This window comes from Saccopteryx leptura, chromosome 1, assembly GCF_036850995.1.
Source record: "Saccopteryx leptura isolate mSacLep1 chromosome 1, mSacLep1_pri_phased_curated, whole genome shotgun sequence".
Taxonomy (NCBI): Eukaryota; Metazoa; Chordata; class Mammalia; order Chiroptera; family Emballonuridae; genus Saccopteryx; species Saccopteryx leptura.
This window is the reverse complement of record NC_089503.1, coordinates 243,030,609-243,054,800: the sequence shown is the minus strand read 5'-3', so window position 1 is coordinate 243,054,800 and position 24,192 is coordinate 243,030,609. Positions and strand designations below refer to the sequence as shown.

At 51.0% G+C, this 24,192-nt stretch overlaps 2 protein-coding genes across 7 annotated transcripts in view; one reads left to right on the top strand and one right to left on the bottom strand.

Annotated features, from left to right (window-relative positions):
- PTK2B (protein tyrosine kinase 2 beta) overlaps positions 1–13,813 on the top strand; it is a 132,113-nt gene extending 118,300 nt beyond the window's left edge. For 4 of the 6 annotated variants that reach the window (XM_066341382.1, XM_066341397.1, XM_066341407.1 and 1 more), the window contains exons 23-31: positions 265–333; positions 1,770–1,895; positions 6,456–6,602; positions 6,825–6,860; positions 7,276–7,300; positions 8,966–9,012; positions 10,582–10,719; positions 10,993–11,073; positions 12,725–13,813. In XM_066341382.1, coding sequence (XP_066197479.1) covers positions 265–333; positions 1,770–1,895; positions 6,456–6,602; positions 6,825–6,860; positions 7,276–7,300; positions 8,966–9,012; positions 10,582–10,719; positions 10,993–11,073; positions 12,725–12,940 — 885 coding nt within the window. In that variant the 3' untranslated portion in view covers positions 12,941–13,813. The remainder of the gene's footprint in view (positions 1–264; positions 334–1,769; positions 1,896–6,455; positions 6,603–6,824; positions 6,861–7,275; positions 7,301–8,965; positions 9,013–10,581; positions 10,720–10,992; positions 11,074–12,724) is intronic. The other 2 variants (XM_066341414.1, XM_066341423.1) reach the window with 2 other exon arrangements.
- A 1,936-nt stretch (positions 13,814–15,749) lies between these two features.
- On the bottom strand, positions 15,750–23,677 carry CHRNA2 (cholinergic receptor nicotinic alpha 2 subunit). Its single transcript, XM_066360962.1, has 6 exons — positions 23,605–23,677; positions 22,647–22,798; positions 22,179–22,223; positions 20,758–20,867; positions 16,830–17,832; positions 15,750–15,875 (listed from the first exon to the last, which is right to left on the bottom strand). Exons 1-6 carry the CDS (start codon positions 23,675–23,677, stop codon positions 15,750–15,752), a joined length of 1,509 nt encoding a protein of 502 aa, XP_066217059.1.
- Positions 23,678–24,192: the final 515 nt, after the last annotated feature.

Here is a 24,192-nt window from a genome sequence, read left to right as displayed (position 1 = left end):
TGGTTCTAGACTGCTGTTTAGGAGGTGCTCCCACATCCAAGGAAGATACACATGCGGACCAGCAACCCCTCTGATTAGTGATGGCCCCGAGGAGGACAGAGAGGCTGGCCTCTTTGTACCTTCCCAGCCCTCAGCCTGTAATGGGTACTCAATAAGGGGATGCAGTGATGACTTCATCCCTCATCTTTTTCATTCTGAACAAGCCTGCCCTCTCTCTGACCTGAGAGAGACGGGAACTGACTTACCCCTGTGTTCCCTCTCTAGCCCAGCCGACCCAAGTACAGACCGCCTCCTCCGCAGACCAACCTCCTGGCTCCCAAGCTGCAATTCCAGGTAAACAAAACCAGGGGCTGGGAAAGTTCAGGGCCATTCTCATGCCTTTGAGGAGCAGCAATCAGCTGCTCAGGTATTGGAGACGGCCTACTTTGGTACCAAGAGAAGAATTTGAACTCGAGATCAAAAGAATCAAAATGCAACTCACTAGGCTGTGCTCAGCTAAGATGTGCCTTAAGCCCAGCCCGTCTGTCCATGGTGTTCGCTGCTGCGTGTGCCTGCCCACAGCTACCTCTTCATGTCCAAAATCTCCGTGGCCTCCTACCCTGAGCAGAGCCTTCTGAGAAGGAATCTCAGGCATTTGGGACAGTTTACCCCCCCCCCCCCCAAAGAGTGGCTCCCTGGACGTAGGTGGCTGAGAAGAGAGAGAAGGGTTCCATCGAGCTTCCCTCTCACCTTTGTCATTACCAACTGGGGGTCTTCACAGTGTCTCTGTCCTGTGTCTCTCTCTTGCGTCCCAGTCACAGGGAGCCCGGACCTCTCTTTCTTCTTCTCTTACGTCCCTCAGCTCAGAGTCACTACCCAGGGCCAAAACAAGCCCAACAGAAATGAACATATATCCTCTTCATTTGAAGAAAATATCTTGAGGCAGAAGATAGAAGCAATGTCACTGAAAGGAAACATACCTTTTGTGATGCTTAAGATGGTGGTTAAATACACACACACATCTGTGTGCTAATTCTGTCAGTTTGTAACATGATTATGAGCTATAACTCTTTTCTGAAGAGTCCTGATGGAGGAAGCGTATACTCCAGGGGTCCCCAAACTTTTTACACAGGGGGTCAGTTCACTGTCCCTCAGACCATTGGAGGGCCGGACTATAAAAAAAACTATGAACAAATCCCTATGCACACTGCACATATCTTATTTTAAAGTAAACAAACAAACAAACAAAAAACCGGAACAAATACAATATTTAAAATAAAGAACAAGTAAATTTAAATCAACAAACTGACCAGTATTTCAATGGGAACTATGGGCCTACTTTTGGCTAATGAGATGGTCAATGTGCTCTCACTGACCATCAATGAAAGAGGTGCCCCTTCCGGAAGTGCGGTGAGGGCCAGATAAATGGCCTCCGGGGGCCACATGCGGCCCGCGGGCCGTAGTTTGGGGACCCCTGGTATACTCAATAGGTCAGTAATAGTAGACCCATCGTTCATAGAACATCAAGGGAGGGCCGTCAGATGAATGAGAGGTCACAGTGGCAGTGCCGACTCCTTGCCCAGAGCTGTGTGTCTTGCTCTGCCATGTCTTTCCAACAGGGCCAGTGAAATGCCCATATTACATTTTGTTTTTATTCGATCCTGAAAAGCAAGTTCTGTTTCTCCTCCTGGTGCTCATGTGTCGTTTCTTTGTGCTTAGTTTGTAGCAGCTAATTGTCTACCTTCTTGCCTTGTCCCTGTGCCTGGTGCTTTTTTGCTTCTCCTGAATAGGTCCCCGAGGGTCTGTGTGCCAGCTCCCCTACGCTCACCAGCCCTATGGAGTATCCACCTCCCGTAAACTCGCTGCACACCCCGCCTCTCCACCGGCACAATGTCTTCAAGCGCCACAGCATGCGGGTAAGAGGGCTCTGCATGCTGGGTCGCGGCCCGGACCGAGAAGGCTGATGAGGGGGGTACCTGGGACATTGCAAACCCCCGCTATAGACTCAGGAGGTAACTTCTATGTGTCCATGTACCAGTAAGGCCACTGAGAGGGTCTGTGACCCTCCTTTGCGAATACATCCGAGGCTGGGGACCTAGTCAGGCTCTGGTCCTGAGGACGCCAGCTGGACCTGACCAGCCCCGTCTACACTCTGGTGCTGTGGTAAAGAATGCCAAATTCCGCACCCCTTGCTTGAGCCCTGGGTGTAGTCAGGAGGAGTCTTGTGGGCAGAGGATGACCAAGCCTGTTGGTACCAAAGAATAAATGAGCCCGGAGGATCTGTTTTTGCTCTGCCTCTTCTGCCTGTTTGCCTTTGTTACTTAATCTCTCTTCAGTCAAAGAAAAGGCTTCCTTGTGGCTTCTGTTCCAGCTGCTTTTGTACAGGTGGCTGCTGTTTGGGAAGGCACTTGGGGACTAGTACGGGGCTAAGATAACTTTTCCAGTCACCTCTTTGTTGTGACTGCCAAGATGAGATGGATTAGCAGCTGACTATCAAGTCTTGTAAAATAAATAATAGCACCTTTGTTTGCCTACTTGTCACTTGTCCCCACCCATTTATCCTTCAGTACAAATAGCCCCTGTGGTTCATGAACATTTAATATATTTTACAAATCTGAGTCTTGCTATGTGACAAAGGAGACTAAAGCCCTTATTATTTTAGCTCTGACTCTGTATACATGCATGTATCTCATGATCATTATATAGGACTGTAAATATTTTTGGAAAATCTGCCTAATTATTCCAATAGATTTAGAAAAAGGTAGGAAAGTGCTTATGTTAATATAATCTGTGCCATTATTCTTAATTTTTTGAAGTTTTAAAATGAGTAATATAGCTTAGCATTCTAGGCATCAAGATGTATTGTGGAATAAATTTCCCGGTTAATAATTTAAACAATTTATATCTTAGCATACACTTAGCAATAATAAAACTACATTTTGAAGCAAGCACTATAATTTAGGCAACGTTCAGTTCCTCCACCCTCCTGCCCTTGACTCTTTATTCGTGATTGAGTTTTAGTGAGTTTTGTTTTACAATGTGACCTTTTAGAAAGAAGCTATTTTGCATGTGTGAAGGGTGGCATTGCCTTTGTCTAATCCCTGCTTCATTGTAAGGACTCTGTTCAATGCCATAAAGACAGGCTGTGCAGTAGAAAAAAAGACCTTTTGTTTCAGGGGTTTAGAGGTACTTTCCATAAGGAAAGTCTGCCTAAAAGAACATAATGAACATTTCTTAAAATAAACCAAAAAAGGTTAAAAATATAAACTCCATTTTATGTTTTACCTCAGAAACATGGATAAAGCCTCTTCCAGGTAGCAGGCTGAAAAGGTATAATAGGCTCCCTGCAAAGCATTTGAAAGCATTGAACAAAAACAGGAGATGGTTTTTTCGTAAAAACAATTTTCTTCCGGACTGACTCATCTGAGAACCCGTGGGATGCCGTGGCTGAGTCAGGAGGGCAGCAATCTCACAACCAAGGTTTAAAATAATAGTAAGATTCAATAAACAGTACCTTTGGCAGGACTGCTTTGCTTGGAGCTGTCCTGGGTGCTGAAGGGAGAGCCTGGCGCTTCCACCTTCAGTGAGCTTACAGTTGGCCTGATGAAACAGGCCAAGGGCACACCTACTTGTAATGCCAGCCAGAAAGCTGTGAGTGGCACACAGAGGTACAGCCAAAGTGCAGTGAAAGTTCAGAGAGGAGAACAACTCCTTCCAGTTTCCTTTTGTCAGCTTGACCTGGAAGAATGTGTAAGATCTGGACAGGAAGAGCATGCCCAGGTGGTGGCTCAGTAGATAGTCAACCTGGGATGCTGAGATCCCAGGTTCGAAAACCCTGAGGTCTCCGGCTTGAGCACAGAGGCTCATCTGGCTTGAGTGCAGGGTCACTGGCTTGAGCATGAGATCATGGAAATAATCCCATGATCGCTGACTTGATCCCAAAGGTATCTGGCTTAAAGCCCAAGGTTGCATATAAGGGTGGAAATAAGGCTGGGGGGGTGGGTAGACAAATTCTGGACTGATCACAGCTTGTGGAGTCATTTTAAAATACCACAAAGACCTGATCCCTTTTAAGAGTGACCAATAAAGTATTTATTACCTGATAAGAATATCTGAGCTACATTTCAGACAAGTGAGCCCTAAAGAGATTCAATTTTTAAAAATTTTATTTTCTCCTTGAATTTGATTATAAAATTGAAAGACATAAGAATAAGTCTTCAAATGCACCTTAAAATATTCTGTAAGATGCTGATGAGGCCTGGGGCATAACAGACATTTGAGTGGTAGGAATCTTCTTTTAGCACTTACAAATTATATCATATTTTCTTGACTCTGGTAATTCCTCCTTCCACTTTTAAATCTAGCCTTCCTCACACATTTTTTTTATACCTGAAGATTCCTAACTTTATATTCAAAATGTTTGACACTTGGGTCCTGCTTGTCACTACTTGTCAGTAGCCTGGGTAGCCACACCATTGTGTTTGCAGGTGTTGACTGGGGTATAAATAACCTTAAAATTCTTCCATTTTGGAACATTGTCACGTGTGAAATAAATTTGCATTTATTTTTGTTAATTCTATGATTATAAAATACTCTTATGTTCTAAAATTTATTTTTTTTAATAAGATCTAACTGAGTAGCTCTTAAATGAGGCTGATTTTGCCATATTTGGTGATGCCTGGAGGCTTGTTTTTGTTACAACCGGGGAGGTACTGTAGGCAGCTAGTGGGTATAGTTGCAGCTACACATCCTACAACATACAGGAAATGTTCCCCCAGTAAAGAATTATCTGGTTCCAAATGTAAATAATGTTAAGCCTGAGAAATCTGGTCTAGCTATTGCTTACACAGCCCCACGAGAACAGAGGCATTGCTTACTATACCATCGCTGCCCCCCAGCACCGAACCCTATGCTTGCCACACAGTAGTTTCTTACTCAGTAGTTGTTGAATAGAGTAATGAACAAAGAGTATTTCACCAAGAAACCTAAGTCGAGGGAAGAAAAATAGTTAAAAATTTAGAGCAGTCGTTGGAGCGGAATGAGCACTAGGAGAAATGTCCCAATAGAATGATCGTGTTGTATTGGGATGTTTTATTTAGAGCAGTGTTTTTCAACTACTGGTTCACAGATCAGTTCGCCAGAAATTTCGTGTGGGTCCACAAAAGAGTTCCATCCTGATGTTGTATGAAGGTTACAGACCCAATGATCTTAGTTGAATTTGCTTATGCTCAGGGTGATTTCTGCCTTGGCGGTCCCCAAAATAATTCTCCTATTTTCACTGGTCCCCAAGTGTAAAAAGCTTGAAAACCACTATTTTAGAGATTTTAGTGGAGAAAATATTTTCTGAGGTTTGACAGAGATTATGGCTTGCTAAAGTAGACAGAGAACGATTTTTAGCATTTTATGCAATTAACTTGTTTGTAAACTGGCCACTTCAAAGAAAAGAATCTGAGGGGCCTGGTGGCCTGGATGTCATGGGGAGGTCCTGCCCCTAGCAAAGGCCATCCTGGCCTTTACACAGTTCAAAAAAAACACAACAAAATCCCAGCAACACAAACGAGTCCAGGAGTCCAGGTACAGGTGTGCAGCAGAAGAAAAAGAAAGCAAAGCAGTTTGAAGAGATTGAGCAGATAATTGTATAAATGAACCCTGGGGAAGATCGAGGGTAAAGCAAAGAATAAGAAAACACGTAATACCTTCTGCTTGGGAAACAGCAGCTAAAACTATGAATAGGTCCAAAGTCACCAAAATGAATCAAAACAAGGGTGGGATTAATAAGCTAGGAGAGGGAGCATGTATTGCATGTCTATACATGTATGTTTCTTTAAATTTTGTTCTTCATTTTATCTCTTAGCTCTTATGCATTCCTTTTAAACTTTGGGTAAACAACCCAAGTTACTATCTTGATAAAGAGTATGTTTTAATAAAAAGGCACCATCAGTGGGTGCACACTCCTGCTCCCTCTCTCAGGCCCCGCCCACTGTGGGGCCACAGGCAGCGCCGTGCTCCTCGATCCCAGACCTGCCACCCTGGTGCTGAGGTGGAGAGAAGTGGCCACTGCTTTCCAGAGGGCTGGCTCAGCACTTTGAAGTTTATTAAGTGACAGCAACCATGACAAATACCAGCTGAGAAAACAACATTAGGGCAGTGATTTGAAAATAAAATTGTGTTAACAGATCATGTAATCACTTGAATACAATGCATGTTAAACACCATGTTCTGGGTTTGGCATTCCATTGCAACACAGGCATGTGCTTGGGGCTGATGGACCCAATAATAACTGTCTGTATATATGGCTGTGGATTTAAGAACAATGTTACAAAACAAACAGACAAACAAATAAACCAACAAGAATCAAAGCAGCTGGCGAGGCTAAGTCTTGTGGTTGCCACAAGGCTCTTCAGAGGGCTATTCCTCCTTGGTGTCTGGGAACTAGACTCATTGTGTCCTCTCCTCTCTCCCTGCTGTCCTCCCAGGAAGAGGATTTCATCCAACCCAGCAGCCGAGAAGAGGCCCAGCAGCTATGGGAGGCTGAGAGGGTCAAGATGCGGCAGATCCTGGACAAGCAGCAAAAGCAGATGGTGGAAGATTACCAGTGGCTGAGGCAGGAGGAGAAATCCTTGGTGAGCAGCCGCTGAGCCATGGGCAGGATGGGCCACCATTCTCAGCCATGTTGCTGCAGACAGTTTGATAAAAGTACTTGCGTAGGAGCTATGTGCATGCCATCATGCCATTTTGTGTCCTCCTCTGCCTCCCCAAGTGACCAAAATGAATGTTCTCCATTTATTCTTGGGGTTTCTAGTTCTGGAATTCTAAGTCTGTTGCCTTGGTTTCTTCGTCTGCAGGACCCCATGGTTTACATGAATGACAAGTCCCCATTGGTAAGTCACCAGTAGATGTCTCTGCCTTAGAGTGAAGGCCTGGGAAGTCCTCACAGACAGCAGGACCCAGCTCCAGCCCCCAGGCCCGCACATCTCTTCCTTTCTGCTTCCACTGTGGGAGCAAGCCCCTCCTCCCTCCTCTGACCTCCCAGGGGCCCCTTGCCTGAGCTCTCACTTGATCTACACCATAGCACTGCCTTCTTCTGCCCATTCCCCTCAGATTCTTAGAAAGGAAGAATGAACCAACAGGTAGCTTTTGAGCTTTTGTGCAGGAGCTCCCCAGAGACCCATCGGCACCATACCTATCAACTCTAAACATCTAAATGCACCATGGAGGGGGTGGGGAACAGGTCAGAGGGGAAGTGGGTTGTCCCCAGAGCCACATTAATGATGTGTTCTCTTTTCTTCCTTCCAGACCCCAGAGAAGGAGGCTGGCTACAGTAAGTATTCATGCTCATCTTCCTGGTGGGAGTTTCCACTGGGCATCTGTGTTGAGCCATCGTCCTTGCTCATTGCCCACTGCAGAGCACAGTGGAGTGCACTTGGAGCTATAAGAAATGTCTGCCTAGTTTTTACTTGTGTGCAGAGAGGTTTGGTCTTGGAGTTCGTCTCTGCTCTTCCACTCCGTCTGTTGCCCCATGCACTTCCTGCTCGGTGCCTTTTCTCGGTCTCTATCTCTGTCCCAGGGTTCTCCGTGCTCTTCCCACTTGATGGCCCTCTTGCATTGATTGTGAGGAGGTGGTGATACTTTTTTCCTCCCCCCTCCACTCTGCTGGAGGCTCCCTGTGGAGGAAGATAGGGTAGTTCCACTGGCCTCTCCCGCTGATGCTCATCTTCCCGCGGATGCTCATCTTCCCGCGGCCTGAGGGGTGGAAGGGAGGAAGACGGTGGCCAAACCCTCAGGGTCCCTCTAAAGGCCTCTTCTGAAGGAGGGGGGAGAGCCAGCAGTATGCCAAACCCTCAGGGTCCCTCCAAAGGGCTCTTCTGAAGGAGGGGGGAGAGCCAGCAGTATGCCAAACCCTCAGGGTCCCTCCAAAGGCCTCTTCTGAAGGAGGGGGGAGAGCCAGCAGTATGCCAAACCCTCAGGGGCCCTCCAAAGGGCTCTTCTGAAGGAGGGGGGAGAGCCAGCAGTATGCAGGCTCATCCTCATCATCCTAGATGTGTGGGGCCTATGGCGGTAGGATAACAGTGACAGTTATGATGATGACAACAGTCACAGGGAACTTAACACAAGTCAAACACAGGTCTAAGTTGCTTACTGATGTCAACTTATTTAATCTTACAGCAACTCGATGAGATAAGAAAATTTATTTTTACGGCCATCTTACAAAGGTCATGAAACCAAGGCACAGGAAAATTAAGTAACTTATCCAAAGTCACACAGCAGGTAACTAGCAGAGCTCAGATTTGAGCCCAGGCAGTCTGGCTGCAAGGACCCTTCTGAGCAACTAACTCCCTTATTTGACAGATGAAAATTAAGGCACAGAGAGTATAAGTGGGCTGTCCTGGGTCACACAGTCTTTTGGGGACAGAGGTGAGAGTGGAACCAGGTCTTGTGGCTTCCACTCGGGGCTGAGCCTTCTAGCAGCTCCCCGGGGCTGTGTGTGTCTTTGCTTATCAAAGTGGGGTATGAATAGTGTGGCTCCTCTGCTGTTTCACTTCCTCGACTCCCTGAATGTTCAAAGCAGACCACTGGGGAATTCTCACAAGTCTACCCCGTTAGCTGCTGCAGCACCAGGCTGGGGACTCTGCAGCACCTGCTGCTTTCACAGTGAAGCTTGTTCCTCGTGATCGTGAAGGCCAGAGTGTGTGCTATTCCTCGGGGCTGGACGCACAGGCGTGCAGGGGCTGGAACACCCTCTGCCCTCACACCATCCATCTGTTCTGTGACTTTGGCTTTTTCTTTCTATACAGTGGGCAGCAGCACTTGTCCCTGACTCTGGGAGGGCCAAGGTAGTTATTTTCCCTGCCATCTTCTGGAAATAGGTTTCATTTCTCCGGGTCTCCTGGTACTAGTACCACGGATTTGCTCGGTTATCAGCAAGTACAAAGGGAAGGACCAGGCTGCTGAGAGCTTCTCTCACTCCCTCTCCCCCCTTTCGCAGCAGAGTTCACGGGCCCACCGCAGAAGCCGCCGCGGCTGGGTGCACAGGTATGTGTTGGCTCTGCCGAAGCTGGTAATGAATTCGAATCAGGGGTCCACGAGACTGAAGACTATGGACTTCCTTTCACCTGATAGTCTCAAGTACTCATTTTAGAGGCCCTCAGAAATAATCTCGTCCAGTCTCCTCATGATAGAGCCGAGGCCCAGGGAGGGTTAGTGCCTAGTCTAAGGCCATGCAGCTAATCCATGGAAAAGCAACGGGAAGACTGGTCTCTTGTCTCCCGTGCCTCCTCCCCAACCTGAAGGCAAGCTCATTGGTCCTACCCTCGGAGCAAGAGGAAGGAGCCTCCCTCTCTTGAGTGTGCCCCTCTGCCTTCAGCACCCACATGTCCCTGTGGCAGCCTGGAGTGTGCTGTGTTCCTCACTCTGGAACAGTGGTTCTCAGCCTTGATGGTCCATTTGAATCACCCATGGAGCTTTTTTTTTTTTTTTTTTTGTATTTTTCTGAAGCTGGAAACGGGGAGAGACAGTCAGACAGACTCCCGCATGCGCCCGACCGGGAACCACCCGGCACGCCCACCAGGGGCAACGCTTTGCCCACCAGGGGGCGATGCTCTGCCCCTCCGGGGCGTCGCTCTGCCACGACCAGAGCCACTCTAGTGCCTGGGGCAGAGGCCAAGGAGCCATCCCCAGTGCCCGGGCCATCTTTGCTCCAATGGAGCCTCGGCTGCTGGAGGGGAAGAGAGAGATAGAGAGAAAGGAGGGGGGTGTGGAGAAGCAAATGGGCGCTTCTCCTATGTGCCCTGGCCGGGAATCGAACCCGGGTCCCCCGCTCGCCAGGCTGACGCTCTACCGCTGAGCCAACTGGCCAGGGCCCCATGGAGCTTTTGAACACTGCCTGGCCTCCATGGCCAGGTGATGGTCCAGCTGGTCTGGTGTGAAACCAGCCACTAATATTCTTTTATTTTTTCTTTCTTTTTTTTTTTTTTTTTTTTATGACAGAGAGAGTCAGAGAGAGGGACAGATAGGGACAGACAAAAAGGAAGGGAGAGAGACAAGAAACATCAATTCTTCGTTGCAGCATCTTAGTTGTTCTTTGATTGCTTTTTCATATGTGCCTTGACCGTGGGGCTACAGCAGAGCAAACGACCCCTTGCTCAAGCCAGCGACCTTGGGCTCAAGCCAGCAACCTTAGGCTTCGTACCAGTGACCTTTGGGCTCAAGCCAGTGAGCATGGGATCATGTCTATGATCCCACACTCAAGCCAGCAACCCTGTGCTCAAGCTGGTGAGCCCGCGCTCAAGCCGGATGGATGATCCCGTGCTCAAGCTGGCCACCTCAGGGTTTTGAACCTGAGTCCTCTGCATCTCAATATGATGCTCTATCCACTCCGCCACCGCCTGGTCAGACTAGCCACTAATATTCTTTAAGGCTCCTGGAAGATTCTCATGTGAGAGACACTGCCCTGGGAGGGAAGGGAGGGGTGCACCCCCAGGACAGGGAAGAGTTATTTTGGAGGAGAGTCTTCTCCAATGGGCTGGTGGCCATGTTGGCATGTCTAGTGCCTACCCGGGAAAGAATGGTGGCGTTCCTCTGACTTGAGACACTCCTCACCAGTCCATCCAGCCCACAGCCAACCTGGATAGGACGGACGACATGGTGTACCTCAATGTCATGGAGCTTGTGAAGGCTGTGCTGGACCTAAAGAACGAGCTGTGTCAGCTGCCCCCCGAGGCCTACGTGGTGGTGGTGAAGGTGAGCAGCGGGCGGCACCGGGCAGGGGAGCTGGTGGGGGGGGGGGAGTGGCGGCTGCTCCTCCCGCCCTGAGGGAGAGGGGCGGGGCTGAGCTTCCAGTCTGCCCAGCAGCTGCCTTTCCTAGGAAGACGCCCAGGAGAGCAAAGTGGGCAGAGGGCATTCAGCCCCGGGGAGCCTCAGAAGGCAGACACCGACCAGGCACGCTCTTTCCGAGGGAAACATAGCTTTCTCAGGAAGCAAAAGGGGACAGTCATCCTGCCCTTTCTCTCCCAGAATGTGGGCCTGACCCTGCGGAAGCTCATCGGGAGCGTGGACAGTATCCTGCCTTCCTTGCCATCGTCTTCACGGACAGAGGTGAGTGGCCTCATCTCAGACAGTGTCGCCGGCTCCCCTTCACCTGCGCCTGCGCGCTGTGTTTCCCACAGGAGGCTCGTGAGGGTCACCTGGGAGGTCTCGTTTCTGCCTGCTGAGCCTGCAGCAGGTGGTCCTACACATCATGTCTGAGCAGGTACCACAAGGGGACTGCGTTGGCTCCTAAGTAGCTGGCTAGCCTCCTAGGGCCAGTTTCCCAGGTTAGGTCTCAGACACTGGCTGTGAGGTGTGTGAGAATATGCAGAGGAGGATGCACCTCCCCTTTTGCCCCTCCTGGGACCCTTTAGTCACCCTCCATTCTAAAGTTAAGGTGAGTGTATTATGGAACTAGAAGTTGAGGTTTCTTTCATTGACCATTCAATCTAATGCTCTTTATTGAAGTGAGAAACAAACAATCACCGAAAACTAAAATAGGAGTCTTCATGCTGTCTCTTGAGCACTGGTGCCTGTGTCGGGCAGAGTACCGGCTCCTCAGAGAGGTCCTTGTGCGAGTCCCCAGAACTGTGACTGTGTTACCTTACGTGGCAAAAGGATCCTGGCTGATGTGATTGAGGATCTTGGGATGGGGAGATTGCACTGGATTACCCCAGTGGGTCCAATGTAATCACAGGGGTCCTTATAAGTGGCGGGAAGAAGCAGAGTTCTTGTAAGATTCAGAGAAGCAGAGGTTGAAATAATTTCAAATTGGGCTGGAGGGAGCCACAAGCCAAGGAAGGCAGTCACCTTTAGAAGCTGAAAATGGCAGGGGACAGACCTTCCCTAGAGTCTGCAGGCAGAGCCCAGCCCAGCCGTCACCTTGACTTGAACCCCATCGGGCCCATTCCAGACTTCTGACCTCCAGAACCGCAAGAGGGTAGAACTGTGGTGTTTTAAGCCACTGCATGTGTGGTAGCCTGTCACCGCAGTGGTAGGAAACCCATCTAAAGCCTCTGCACATTTGCTGGTTGTCTGGCTGGAAACCAGATGTAGACCCTGCAGAGCCCCATAGCCCCTCCAGGCCGCAGTTTGATGTGGCATCTCCCTGTGGTCGGTGACGGGCACAGGTACCCCCAAATCCCCAGTCTGTGACTACTCGAGAGGGCAGTGCACGGGAGACGGGGGTTCCCAGCCTCCTTCTGGGTGGCGGCAGCAGCCAACAGAGGAGCCCCAGGTCGGGCTGTCCTGTCTGACAGGAGAGCATCTTACCCTTGTCATGGTGGTCCGATCATTCATTTCACCTGATCAATACTTGAGCACTGAGTGTGTGCTCAACGTGTGCTAAGCACCGGGCCTATGGCAGTAAACAAAACCCTACAGCTCACACCACAGTCCCAGGCTCTTGATTTGATGGCGGACAGCTAACAAATGAATGAATGCACTTGATCCCCGACTACCCACTCAAAAGTTGGGCCAGCACAAGATGTCATGATAAAGGGAGGCCTGTGGGTTAGATCAGGCTGGGATGGCACAGGGGGGGCTGGGGGCTGGGATGTCAACAATGTCTGTCCTTGGTGACTTGGCTCCAGCCTGTACAGGACCTTGGACTCAACCCGGCTTGGGTCTGACTTGCCCCCCAGAGAACTACCTCAGCCAACACTGAACTGGACACTTGGTGGCTTAGGCTCCCAATCTTTCCTGTGCACTCTTCCCACAGATTGAAGGGACCCAGAAACTGCTCAACAAGGACCTGGCCGAGCTCATCAATAAGATGCGGCTGGCTCAGCAAAACGCCGTGACCTCTCTAAGCGAGGAGTGCAAGCGGCAGATGCTCACGGCCTCCCACACTCTGGCCGTGGACGCCAAGAACCTGCTTGACGCCGTGGACCAGGCCAAGGTTCTGGCCAACCTGGCTCACCCACCTGCAGAGTGACGGAGGGTGGGCGCCACCTGCCTGTGTCTTCTGCCCCTGCCTGTTGTGTGCCTCCCTTGTTCCCGGCCCCTGCCTTGCCTTCAGTCATGTGGGTCTTCTCAGGGGGAAGGCCGAGGGGAGTCCTTCTCTTGCCACTTTGCACGACCTCTCTCCCCACCTGGACCCCCCAGACTGTGCTGCTCAGGCTGCAGCTGGACAGAGGGGACCCAGGGCTGTAGAATCCAGGGGGTGACCAAGAGGGCTCAGAGGGAGCACAGCTGCTACTCCCTCCTCGGGCCTGCCTGGCTCGTTGGAGGGGTCACACTGATGAGCCTCGTGGCCATGATGGCTCTGTGCATGGACATAGCAGGCCAGTTGGGAACCAAGCTATTTCCTCTTCCTCTTCTGTCCATGGAAGTCCCCCGCTGCAGAGGGGCGGGAGAGGGGCTTTCTTTTGCAGGGTGGACGGTTGGGGAGATGAGGGATGGACCTGGCTTTCTTGTACAGTGTATATTGAAATTTATTTAATGTGAGTTTGGTCTGGACTGACAGCCATGTGCCCCATGGAGAGGGGACCTGTGACACAGTCCAGCAACAAGCTATTGGGAGACTGGGCACAGGACGCTGTGTTGTCAACATGCCAAATGTCGAGGAGAAGGGGAGTCCAGGCCGAGCAAGTGCTTGGGCCACAATTGCTTTCTTCCTCTTGCCCACTTTTCTCCTTCTTTCCTTATTTTCCCCCTCCTCCTTCTTCCCTCTTTTCTCACTCCTTCTCTCTCTCTTTCCCCCTTTCTCATCAGTTCCTCCTCCTTCTCTCCTGTGTTTGTGCAGAACACTCTTTATGTTCTTTCTGTTGGACTTGTGGATGAATTAAAATTGTACTATTTGCTTTGTGGCTTGATTGCTTTGTTTATTTGATCTGCTGTTAGTGGGGAGACATTGACCTCAGGCCCAATTCTGGAAGAATTTGCTGTGCTCAGTTGGGCATAGATCAAGGGCTGATGCTTGGGTTCAACCCAGGGGTGCCCAGTGATGCCCAGGCAGTGGGGACAGATATGAGCCCTACACCCTTTGCCCCTGCACCTGACTAAAAGGATCTTTTCCAGTGGGGACTTAGGGCAGCTCCCTACACAGCCACAGGAAGGATGTCAGTGGGATGGCCCTCTCCCGGCTGGCATCCAAACGACCAGGGCTCTAGGGGAAGCTCGGTGGTCCTGGGGATGTTCCAAGGGGTCCCGCAGCTAAATGAACAATAGCTTCCATTTTAATTTTATTTAACCTCTTTACTCACATGCAAAATGGTGGGAGATGGACTGACATAAGGGAATATCACTGCACCAGGAGGTCCATGCTGGGAGATCCAGGAGGGAGGCTGGGGACTGTGTGCATAGAAGCCAGAAAGATCCACTGAGTTGGGGGTCTTGGGAGAGAACCGAGGAGCAGAGGCTGGGCTGGGCTGTCAGGGAGAGGCAAGTGGAGGAAGGGGAGGACCCCAAAGACCAAAGGAAACTGGAAGCTCGCCCTGCTTGGCTCCCTGTCTGGGGCCCCACACTGACCCAAGAACCCAGTGCCCCCATCTTTTAGCTGCTGGAGTCCCATCCTGGGGAAGTGGGACTCGACAGGGCAGGGGTGAGGCCTGGACTGCAGCTGGAATTCCTCTCAGCTCCCACTGCAGCTGAGGGCTGTGGATTGCTAAATCCCAAGGTTTGAGAGCAGACTGCACAGGGCAGTACAGAGCAGGTCAGACACATAGTGGGCTTTGGGAAGGACAGGGACAGCAGGTTGGGAATGGAAGTGGTCCCGGGTCCTGTGGTGTTTCCATTCACACAGCAGTCTCGGGGTCCAGAGCAACTCACTCACTGCACTCAGGCACTCAGAACCAGACCCTGCACGCCGACCACCACTTGCCCTGTGGCAGCCTGGAAGGAGCACACCGTGAGCTTGAGCCGGATTGGGAGTGGCCCAGGACGGCCTCGTGGTTTGTCCGCGTGAGTCGAAGGGCACACGGGTGTCCCCGTAGGCAGAGACTCTCGACGCTGCCAAACCTCTTGGGGCAGGCTGCTGCTGAGCCAGTTTGCAGAAGGAAGGGGGGCATTGGGAGGGTTTGCTAGAGGCGAGTGCCTGTCTTGGGGCTCGCCAGTGGCTGACCACGCCCCCTCCTCCCTCTTCCCGAGGGTCTGCCCTGCAAGGCCACTCCTCCTGTGGCCTGCCTTCCCCCTTCTCCCCTTCCAGAAAGCCTTGACCGCCCTACTGTTAGACCAGTGGGCTCAGGCTCTTAACTTCTTTCTCTACCTGGTTTACAGACCCGCAACCTGCCTTCCCAACCACCAGCCGCTGCATCCGCTCTGGAGTCCAGCTCAGCCCGGCTGTTCTGCCACCTCAAGCTCATTCCTGAATCCAGAATGGTGCTCATAGCCCTCTGCCCACGGTGGTGCCCTCTCTCCTCTTCCCCACACACCCCTCCTCTGAGGTCTGTGTTCTGTTCCTCGTCACCTGGCCCCAGCCCCCTCTTCTCCCCCGGCTTGACCTCCTGTCACTCAGTGTCTGTGGAGCTCCTTCAAGAGACTCTCATATGCTTCGCATTGTCACCACCGTATCATAACCTTCCGCGGAGCAAGTTCCTCCTCTTCCTGCTCCTCAGCATATTCTCAGCACCCAGTACAATATCGCCAAGTGAATGGGGTCAGGAAGTCCTACATGTCTAGGCCAGGGTAGGAGCTCCATGCAGAAGAACCTGTGGTCCCATAGTGTTGACCGCAAAGGTGACTCTAGAGGCAGCAGCAGAGATGGTCAGCAGTGCCATCATTGGGCCAGAGCCAGGGATGCGAAGTCAGATCATTCCAGCCAGAAACGGAGGAAGGAAGAGCCCCACGGTCCCCAGGACGCAGACGATGACGAACAGCCAGAGGAATACCCTGTCGATGACCATGGCCACGTACTTCCAGTCCTCCCTCACCTGCAGGTGGAAGGGGCTCACAGTGACAGGGGTCAGGCCTTGGGAAAGGAGAAGGGCCCCACCCATGCCCAGCCCCTGTAAAAATGGCCCAGGGGCAGTGGAGGCCCCACTGAGACCTTGAGAAGCTCAAGTGGGTTGTGGGTGGATGGAGAATGGGGAAGTCTCGAGTCTCAAACAATGTTTTCCTAAAGTGACTCCTGCCTGTCCTACCCTTGACACAGTCCAGAGCCTTTCCCAGCACTCTCAAGTTCCAAGTAAGAGGCTGGAGGGACACAAGAAGGTTCTAGAACCACCCAGGGGCCTACAGTCGTTTAAACATACCACACAGTATTTACAAAATGGTGAAGACTTTGTAGCCTTTATGTTGCCTAACATTCACCCACCCACTCACTCAGGAGGTGGAGGGGGTGGGTGGGTGGGGGTAGGTGTGGCCCAGGGAAGGCTGGAGGAGTTGTGGGGGCTACTTTGTGGAATTTGGGCTCACAGCCCACGTAAGCGGGTCTGAACTCTCAGCTGCTCCCAGTTTAGATAATGATTAATGTTTCTTATCTACTCAACAGGGCCACCCAGTCACAGCCTCCTGGCCTTTCACCCTTCCTTAGGTTAAGAATTCCGTGATCCTGGGCAGTGGCTGGCTCACACACATATTAATGCCAGACGGGGCGGGAAGCCCACCTGGTACAAACAAGCTTTCTCAGGGTTTGTGAGTGAACTGTGCAGTGCTTAGCTGGGGCATTCCTGATGCTGGTCTGCCACCTGCCGATTCATGTCTTAAGAGTTGCCAGCTAGACGTTCTCCATCACTATTTGTTTCAGACTCTCAAGGGCCGTGACTGAGGGAGATGGGTCTCCTCTTATGAAGGAGGCTGTGTGAGCCCAGCCAACACCCTGGGGCGAGGTGATTCCCTACTAGGCTGATAGAGTCACTGAGGGGAGGAGCCCAGCCCCAACTCACCGAAGAGTCAGCATCTTCAGATCGCAGGTGATCAGCAATATAGTGCACGCCCTCCAGCGCCTTCTGCATGCGAAGTGACAGCAGGAACCCTCCCTTCTGCAGCTCGGCCTCCCCCTGGGGACCTGAGGCCCCTTGGTGCAGACCACCGTGGCTGTCGAGGACACCCATGGAGGGGGACAACACCCATCTGTCTTCCTCCTCCTCTTCCTCCTTCCCCTCTTGCGCATCCACACTGGTCTCCAGCCAGTGATAGGAGGGGCTGAGCTTCAGATCTGGGGAGCCGTGGAGCTCCAAGGGTGGCAGAGGCCGTCTCATCAGAAGCCACCGGGGCACAGAGCCCAGAAAGGCCACCCGCACCCAGTGGGGCATATTGTGGGTGCTGGGGGAGCGGTGGTGGACATTGAGGACGAAGACCGTGATGACGATGGACAGGGTGACGAAGATCATGGTGAAGAGCAGGTATTCGCCGATGAGTGGGATGACCAGGGAGGTGGAGGGGATGATCTCGGTGATGAGCAGGAGGAAGACGGTGAGCGAGAGCAGCACGGAAATGCACAGGGTGATCTTCTCCCCGCAGTCGGAGGGCAGGTAGAAGACGAGCACGGTCAGGCAGGAGATGAGCAGGCAGGGGATGATGAGGTTGATGGTGTAGAACAGGGGCAGGCGCCGGATGACGAAGTAGTATGTGACGTCAGGGTAGATCTCGGTGCAGCAGTCATACTTCTTGGTGTTGTAAGTGCCTGTGGCGTTGATGATAGCCCACTCGCCACTCTCCCAGTAGTCCTTCAGGTCCACTGTCTGCTCCATCTGCTCCAAGTCGATCTTGGCCTTGTCATAGGACCAGGAGCCAAACTTCATCTTGCAGTTCTGCTGGTCGAAGGGGAAGAAGGTGACGTCGATGCTGCAGGAGCTCTTGTAGATGGCCGGGGGTACCCAGTGCACGGTGCCCGTGGAGAAGAGGTGGGCCTTGGTCATGTGGTTCACCGCAAACTCCCCGTCCGCACTAGGGAGAGGAGAGGAGAGGACTTAAAGGGCCTGGCACCCCATCTGCCCAAACCAGGCTGCAGCAGGGGTACCCCAATAACAAAGCCAGGCCTGGCCAAGTAGCTGGGGGTTAAAAGCCGGTGTGTGACTTTCCCAGCACACAGACATTTATAGCTACCAGAGCACTATCTTTTTAATTTCAAAAGTAGGAATTTTGAAGAATATAAAAAAACTTCTAAGAGTGTCAAAAACAGCCACTATTAACATTCTGATGTTATATATATATATATATATATATATATATATATATATATATATATATATATATATATGTTATATATATATTTCACTGTCCTATAGATCAGTGGTTTTCAATCCGCCATAAATTTTGTGCTGGTCTGTGAAAGAGTTATAGAGTATACAACCATTGGGTCTATAATTTTCACACAACATCAGGGTGTTTAACTCTTTTGTGGACTGGTACAAAATTTGGTGGACAGGCACTGGTCCACGGATGGAAGCTTGTAAACCACTGCTATAGATTATACATATTAATATACATATTAATAATCATGGGATATATATAGTTTGATTTGTCCATTTGTATTCATTTAATATTTTAGAGTGATTATTTATTAGTATATTTTCTCCCCCTAGCAAATGGTAAGGCCCTCAGCTGGGGGTCATGTCCTTTCCATCTGGGGTCATCAGCACCTTGCTGAGGAGAGACCCAACATCTTTGCTCAAAAAGGGAGATCATTCCTCAATGCACTTCGAGGCCAGGGCACCTGGCTTCGGGCTGGAGTGACCAAGCTCACCATGAGAGTTGCCATTTGAGCAAGGCCTTGGCCAACGGTAAGATTTGGTAGAGAGATGAGGTGGGAAAGGTACCAGCAGAGCATCCTCAAGGACAAGGAACAGAGGAGGGGAAGGACAAGATTCACAGGGTGCGCCTAGATCAGAGGGGCAGGGCCTGCTGCCTCATAGAGCTAGGCATCTAAAAAGCCTGTCGAGGTTCTTGGGACGCTGGAGTAACAGTGACCTGTCAGTCAGGGCCTCCTGGGAGCCTGAGCCCAGACTTCTCCAGGAGGGGACGCAGTGTTCCACACCCTACTCTTTACCAAGCCACCCCTCCCTTTCCAATCCTCAAGGTCAATGCTAAAGGAAGGAGAACCAGAAGAATACAGAGGAAGAGACTTCTTTCCCGTGGGGTAGTTACAGGTAGAGATGGGAAAGCAGGAACCTTTTAAAGAAAAGGTTGGAAACTGAAACTTTGCAAGAAGAGTAACAGATCAGGGCAAAAGTTTAAAAAAAATTTTTATAAGTGTTTTTGTTAATACAAATAATCACCACTAGAGGACAACATGTGCCTTGTTTTGGGGAAGGAAAGCACGATTTCTTTGATCTTCCGGTAAACTTGAAGTGGAGTGTCTGTGTGAAGAAGACTTCTTTAAGTGTAAGAATTTGGTTTGGACTTTTGTTCTATTGTAAGAATTACATGTATATTCAAGTAACACTGACAGAAGCCTTATTGGTTACCTGCTACCAAACACCATAAATAAAATTACAGATCTTTATTTCTTCTATCAAAAAACTACAACAACAACAACAACAACAAAAAATAGGCCCTAGCCGGTTGGCTCAGTGGTAGAGTGTCAGCCCGGCATGTGGATGTCCTGGGTTTGATTCCTGGTCAGGACACACAGGAGCCCATCTGCTTCTCTACCCTTCCCCCTCTCGCTTCTCTCTCTCTCCTCCTCCTCCTCCTGCAGCCATGGCTGGATTGGAGTGAGTTGGCCCCAAGTGCTGAGGATGACTCCATGGCCTCCGCCTCAGGCACTAAGAAGAACTCAGTTGCTGAGCATCGTCCTTAGGGGGCTTGCTGGGTGGATCACAGTCTGAGTGCATGTGAGAGCCTGTCTCTCTGCCTCCCCTCTCACTGAATAAAAAACAAACAAACAAGCAAGCAAATAAACAAAAACATTTCTCTCCCCCATTCCCCTTGGGGGGTCTCTTTGGACTCCCCTGCCTTTTATTGGCTTCTAGTCATTATGCTCAAAGACTAGTCCTTTTTGGTCCGGAATACAAGGCAACTGTAAGGAATATGATTTTTAAAAATACTCATACCAGCCCTGGCCGGTTGGCTCAGCGGTAGAGCGTCGGCCTAGCGTGCGGAGGACCCGGGTTCGATTCCCGGCCAGGGCACACAGGAGAAGCGCCCATTTGCTTCTCCACCCCTCCGCCGCACTTTCCTCTCTGTCTCTCTCTTCCCCTCCCGCAGCCAAGGCTCCATTGGAGCAAAGATGGCCCGGGCGCTGGGGATGGCTCTGTGGCCTCTGCCCCAGGCGCTAGAGTGGCTCTGGTCGCAATATGGCGACGCCCAGGATGGGCAGAGCATCGCCCCCTGGTGGGCAGAGCGTGGCCCCATGGTGGGCGTGCCGGGTGGATCCCGGTCGGGCGCATGCGGGAGTCTGTCTGACTGTCTCTCCCCGTTTCCAGCTTCAGAAAAATGAAAAAAAAAAAAAAAAAATAGAGAAAAAAAAAATACTCATACCAAGTGAGCTTGCTCCTTTCGAGGGTGGTACCCAGACACTGCTTACCGGTTCTAGCAGCATCGCCGCCCTCCAAAACTCCAGCCCTCAGGCCCTGCTTTCACAGCCTGCACCAATCATGTGTTTCACATAATAGAACTGGCAAGTCTGTGTCCCACTCGCACAGCACCAGGCACTGATATATAGTAGGTGCTCAGTGGATTGGGGTGTATGAGTAAGAGAACAAAAATGAAGGAAATAAAGGAATAAAGAGAAAAGGTCGGGCTAGGGTAGTGGTAGAAAAGCAGGACTTGAGAGGGGGCAGCAAAGGTGAGACACAAGGGGGAGCACTTCCCAAGTCCCACCTGGAAACCCCTCCCAGGGGGCCTCCTAGGACCCCAACGGCTTCCTACTTGTTATAGAGGACAATGTCAGGGATCCAGATCATTTCCGAAGGGACTCGGAGGGAGGTGATATTGCTGAACTCGGCTGGGTTCCAACGCAGCTTGTGGTCACTCCACTCCTGTGCATGGGAGGGGAGTCAGGTCACCAGGTACAGCCCGGGGAGGGGTCTGGGCAAGCACAGAGCAGCCTAGGGACACCCCCATGGCTGGAGTCAAGAGCACCTCAGCAATCCTCTTCTAGCCCCATGGAGTAGAAAGGGCTCTGAGCTGGGAATTAGGAGTCTGGGCTAGCATGGCCAACCCTTTTGCTTTGCACCAGCTCCAGTACTCGGAGTCCTGGGCACACTTAGTCAATGTCACTCCAGTGCCACCTCTAGCCCTCATTTTGCCACTCCCTAGCTGGACGGCTTTGAGGAGCCACCTCCTTCGTTTGTAGTAACATTTTTTTAATGCATCACAATTTACCAAGTATTTTGCACTCTCAATGGGAGAGCCTGGCAGGGAATGCCAAGCAGGTGAAGATATTTCTTTATTTAACAGATAAGGAAACTGAGGACCAGAGAGGTAAAAATCTGCCATAATGTACAGCTGAGAAAGGTGAATCAACCAGTGACTTTCAAACTGTGCTCCAGGGCGCCCTCTAGGAGTCCCAACTGGGTTTACACCAGCAGGTCCAAGTGAATCTGTTCTCTCCTCCAAACCAGGTTGGTATTATTCACTCTCTGAAGTTTCCTCTACGGCATTACCACAAATGATTACATGTGGATGTGCATTTTTATTGATCTGATGCCTCTGTAAGGTCCATGAAGTCAAGGACAACATCTACATTGCTAGCACCAGGGCCCTTGTGCTTAATATGCAAATAAGTATCCCAGCAATGAGAACACTCCAAAGTTCTATGGCCCTGTTTCTAGGAGGGTTTTCCATGTCCCTTCTGGACCTAAAAGGAATAACTACCCCCAACAGAAAATGACTGATACGGACACACAAGCCTGTCCTTTGCCTCACAGGGGCTTATAATAATGAAAATAATAACCACTACCACTTATAAAGTTAACTTTGTTGAGGGTCCTTTAGATCATTCTTTCTAATCTTCATGACAATCCAACAAGTTAAGGTGAGGAAAGTGAGGCAGAGGGTACACTGCCAGTGAGTGGCAGCACTGGGGCTCGAACTGCTGCCTCTGACTCCAGGCCTGCCCTAAGTCCAGGGGTCATTTTGCTTCTGTTTATTTGCACTAAAGCAGGGCAGTGCTGCACCTGTAAACAGGCCCCATGCATGATGCCTCCCTCCCCCCCCCCCAGGAATAGTCTTGTGTCATTTACACAAATGCATCAACCTGGGCAAGGGTCCAGGAAAAAGAGGAAGCAGACATGCAGAAGGAGAAGCGTTGCCCCTGCTCCTGCCTTCACAAGGGGAGGGGCCCTCACCTGCTTTAGCCAGACATTGGTGGTCATCATCTGGTTCTTCTCATCCTGGCCAGTAGGCAGTGGGAGAGAGGATCAGAGCAGTCAGAATGACGGAACCAACCCCAGAAGACAGGGTGACCTGGGACAAGCTCATTCAGGCCCCCCACTCACCAGAAGAACCTCTTATAGGACACAAGGAGCCCAGCTCAGCAACACCCCTCCTGACATTTTACCCTTACTCAGGATCATTCAGGCCACCTGGGTCCTCTGGGCTTGTGTCCAGGGGTAGAAGCAAAGCATCTAGAAAACCCACTGCTAAATCGGTGAGGGGCTCCAGGGCTGGGAGGGAGGAAAGCTCTGATTGAGGTGGGCAGGGTGGGAGACGGAAGGAGGAAGGCTGGGGCTGGGGAGGGAGGGAGGACCATGGGAAAGGGGCCCGTGATCTGGTGGCTGATTCCAAGGGCTCAAAGTGGGGAGGAACAGGCATACCACATCAATGAGCTGGGCGATGGACAGCCCGAAGCGCACGATGACCACGTCCGAGGTGTTGGGCACTGGCCGTGCCCAGCGGTTGTAGCCCCTAAAGAGGTGTTTGAAGAGGCGATCCTCAGCTTGGGTGGGGGTAGCTCGCTGTGCCGACACTGTGGGACAGGAAGGAAGAGTAGGGTCTCTCCAGAAGTCCGCGGTGGTAGGTGCTCAACTCCCTCTCCCATCAAATCAGAGCCACTCAACCTCACTGAGCCTCAGTTTCCTCATCTGTAAAGTGGAGATGCTCTCCAGAACCTATCTCACAATACTGTTGAGAATTAAATTTAATAATATACATCAGAACTTACAAAGCAACCAGCACATGGTTGAAGCTCAAGAAATGCCAGTTGCCTGGTGACTATTTGCAAAGAAGGCATGGAAATAAGTGTTGGGGAAGGGTGCCAAGCAGAGGAGTGGGGAGATGTCAGACCTAGAGACAAGATTCAGCCTAGAACTGAGGAGCTAGTACAAAGTGACCCAAAATTGTCTGATGGAACCTCTCATGTCTGTTCTGCGAACAGCTTCATGGCTTAGGGCTTTGCCGCCTGAGCCGGTGGAGACTACGGCGCTAAAATGCCAGAAAGCACATCAATAGTGACAGGTGCCATGTATCGAGTGCTTACTGCATTCCAGGTGCCAGTCACACACTCTCATTTCATGTGCTCTTCACAACAGATCTGGGAGGTTCACAGGACGATTGGCATTTACAGATGAGGAGCACTGAAGCTAGGCGAGGTTCAAGGTGATGCAGGTGCCAATGTCAGAGCTGGGAGCGCCCCGCCCCCTTCTCACTGTGTAATGAGCTATTCGAAGTCCCCTGCAGCTGTGGAAGTCGCTATGAGTCCATCTGCAGGAGTTTCTTCCACAGTATGTGAGCTTACAGGTGTGACATGATGTTCCAGTGATGATGCTCACTCACCTGCTGGGATCATAAAGAGCCACCACAGGCCAACCTTTGTCACGGGTGGGAGTGCAGGGTGGAAGGGGCCCATGGCTTCAGAGGAGAGGTCTGGCTGTCCCGGGACATCAGAAAGAGAGCAGGCCAGGGTTCTGCTGTGGGTTGAACCTCGGACGGTGTCCCCAGCAGCTCTTCAAGTCACCAGCGTGGCAGAGTTCCCACTGGATTCCATGCAGCTCCCTCTCACCGCCAAACCTGAGCAAGCCCAGGACAGGGACTTAGGGCCATGCATCCTGAGTACCGATGTGCCTTTGTGCCTCACATTCTGCACAGGTGAGAAAGGTGAGCGACCAGCCTCCCAGGAGGGAAGGGCTCTTGGCTCTTCTCGGCTTAGAGAACCAGCATCTTTCTCTTTCTCAGGGTTAACCAGCTACCCTACCCTGAGATGAGCCCTGACCCACTGGGCAGAGGAGGGCACAAGATGAGACCAAAGTCCCCAGTTTTCTGACTTTAGTGTTGCATGTGTTAAATGAGGGTAAACATACTGGAAAAAAAAATGGCCAAAAGAAGAATCTGAGTGCTATTATGACATAGCCAAAAGGAGGAGGC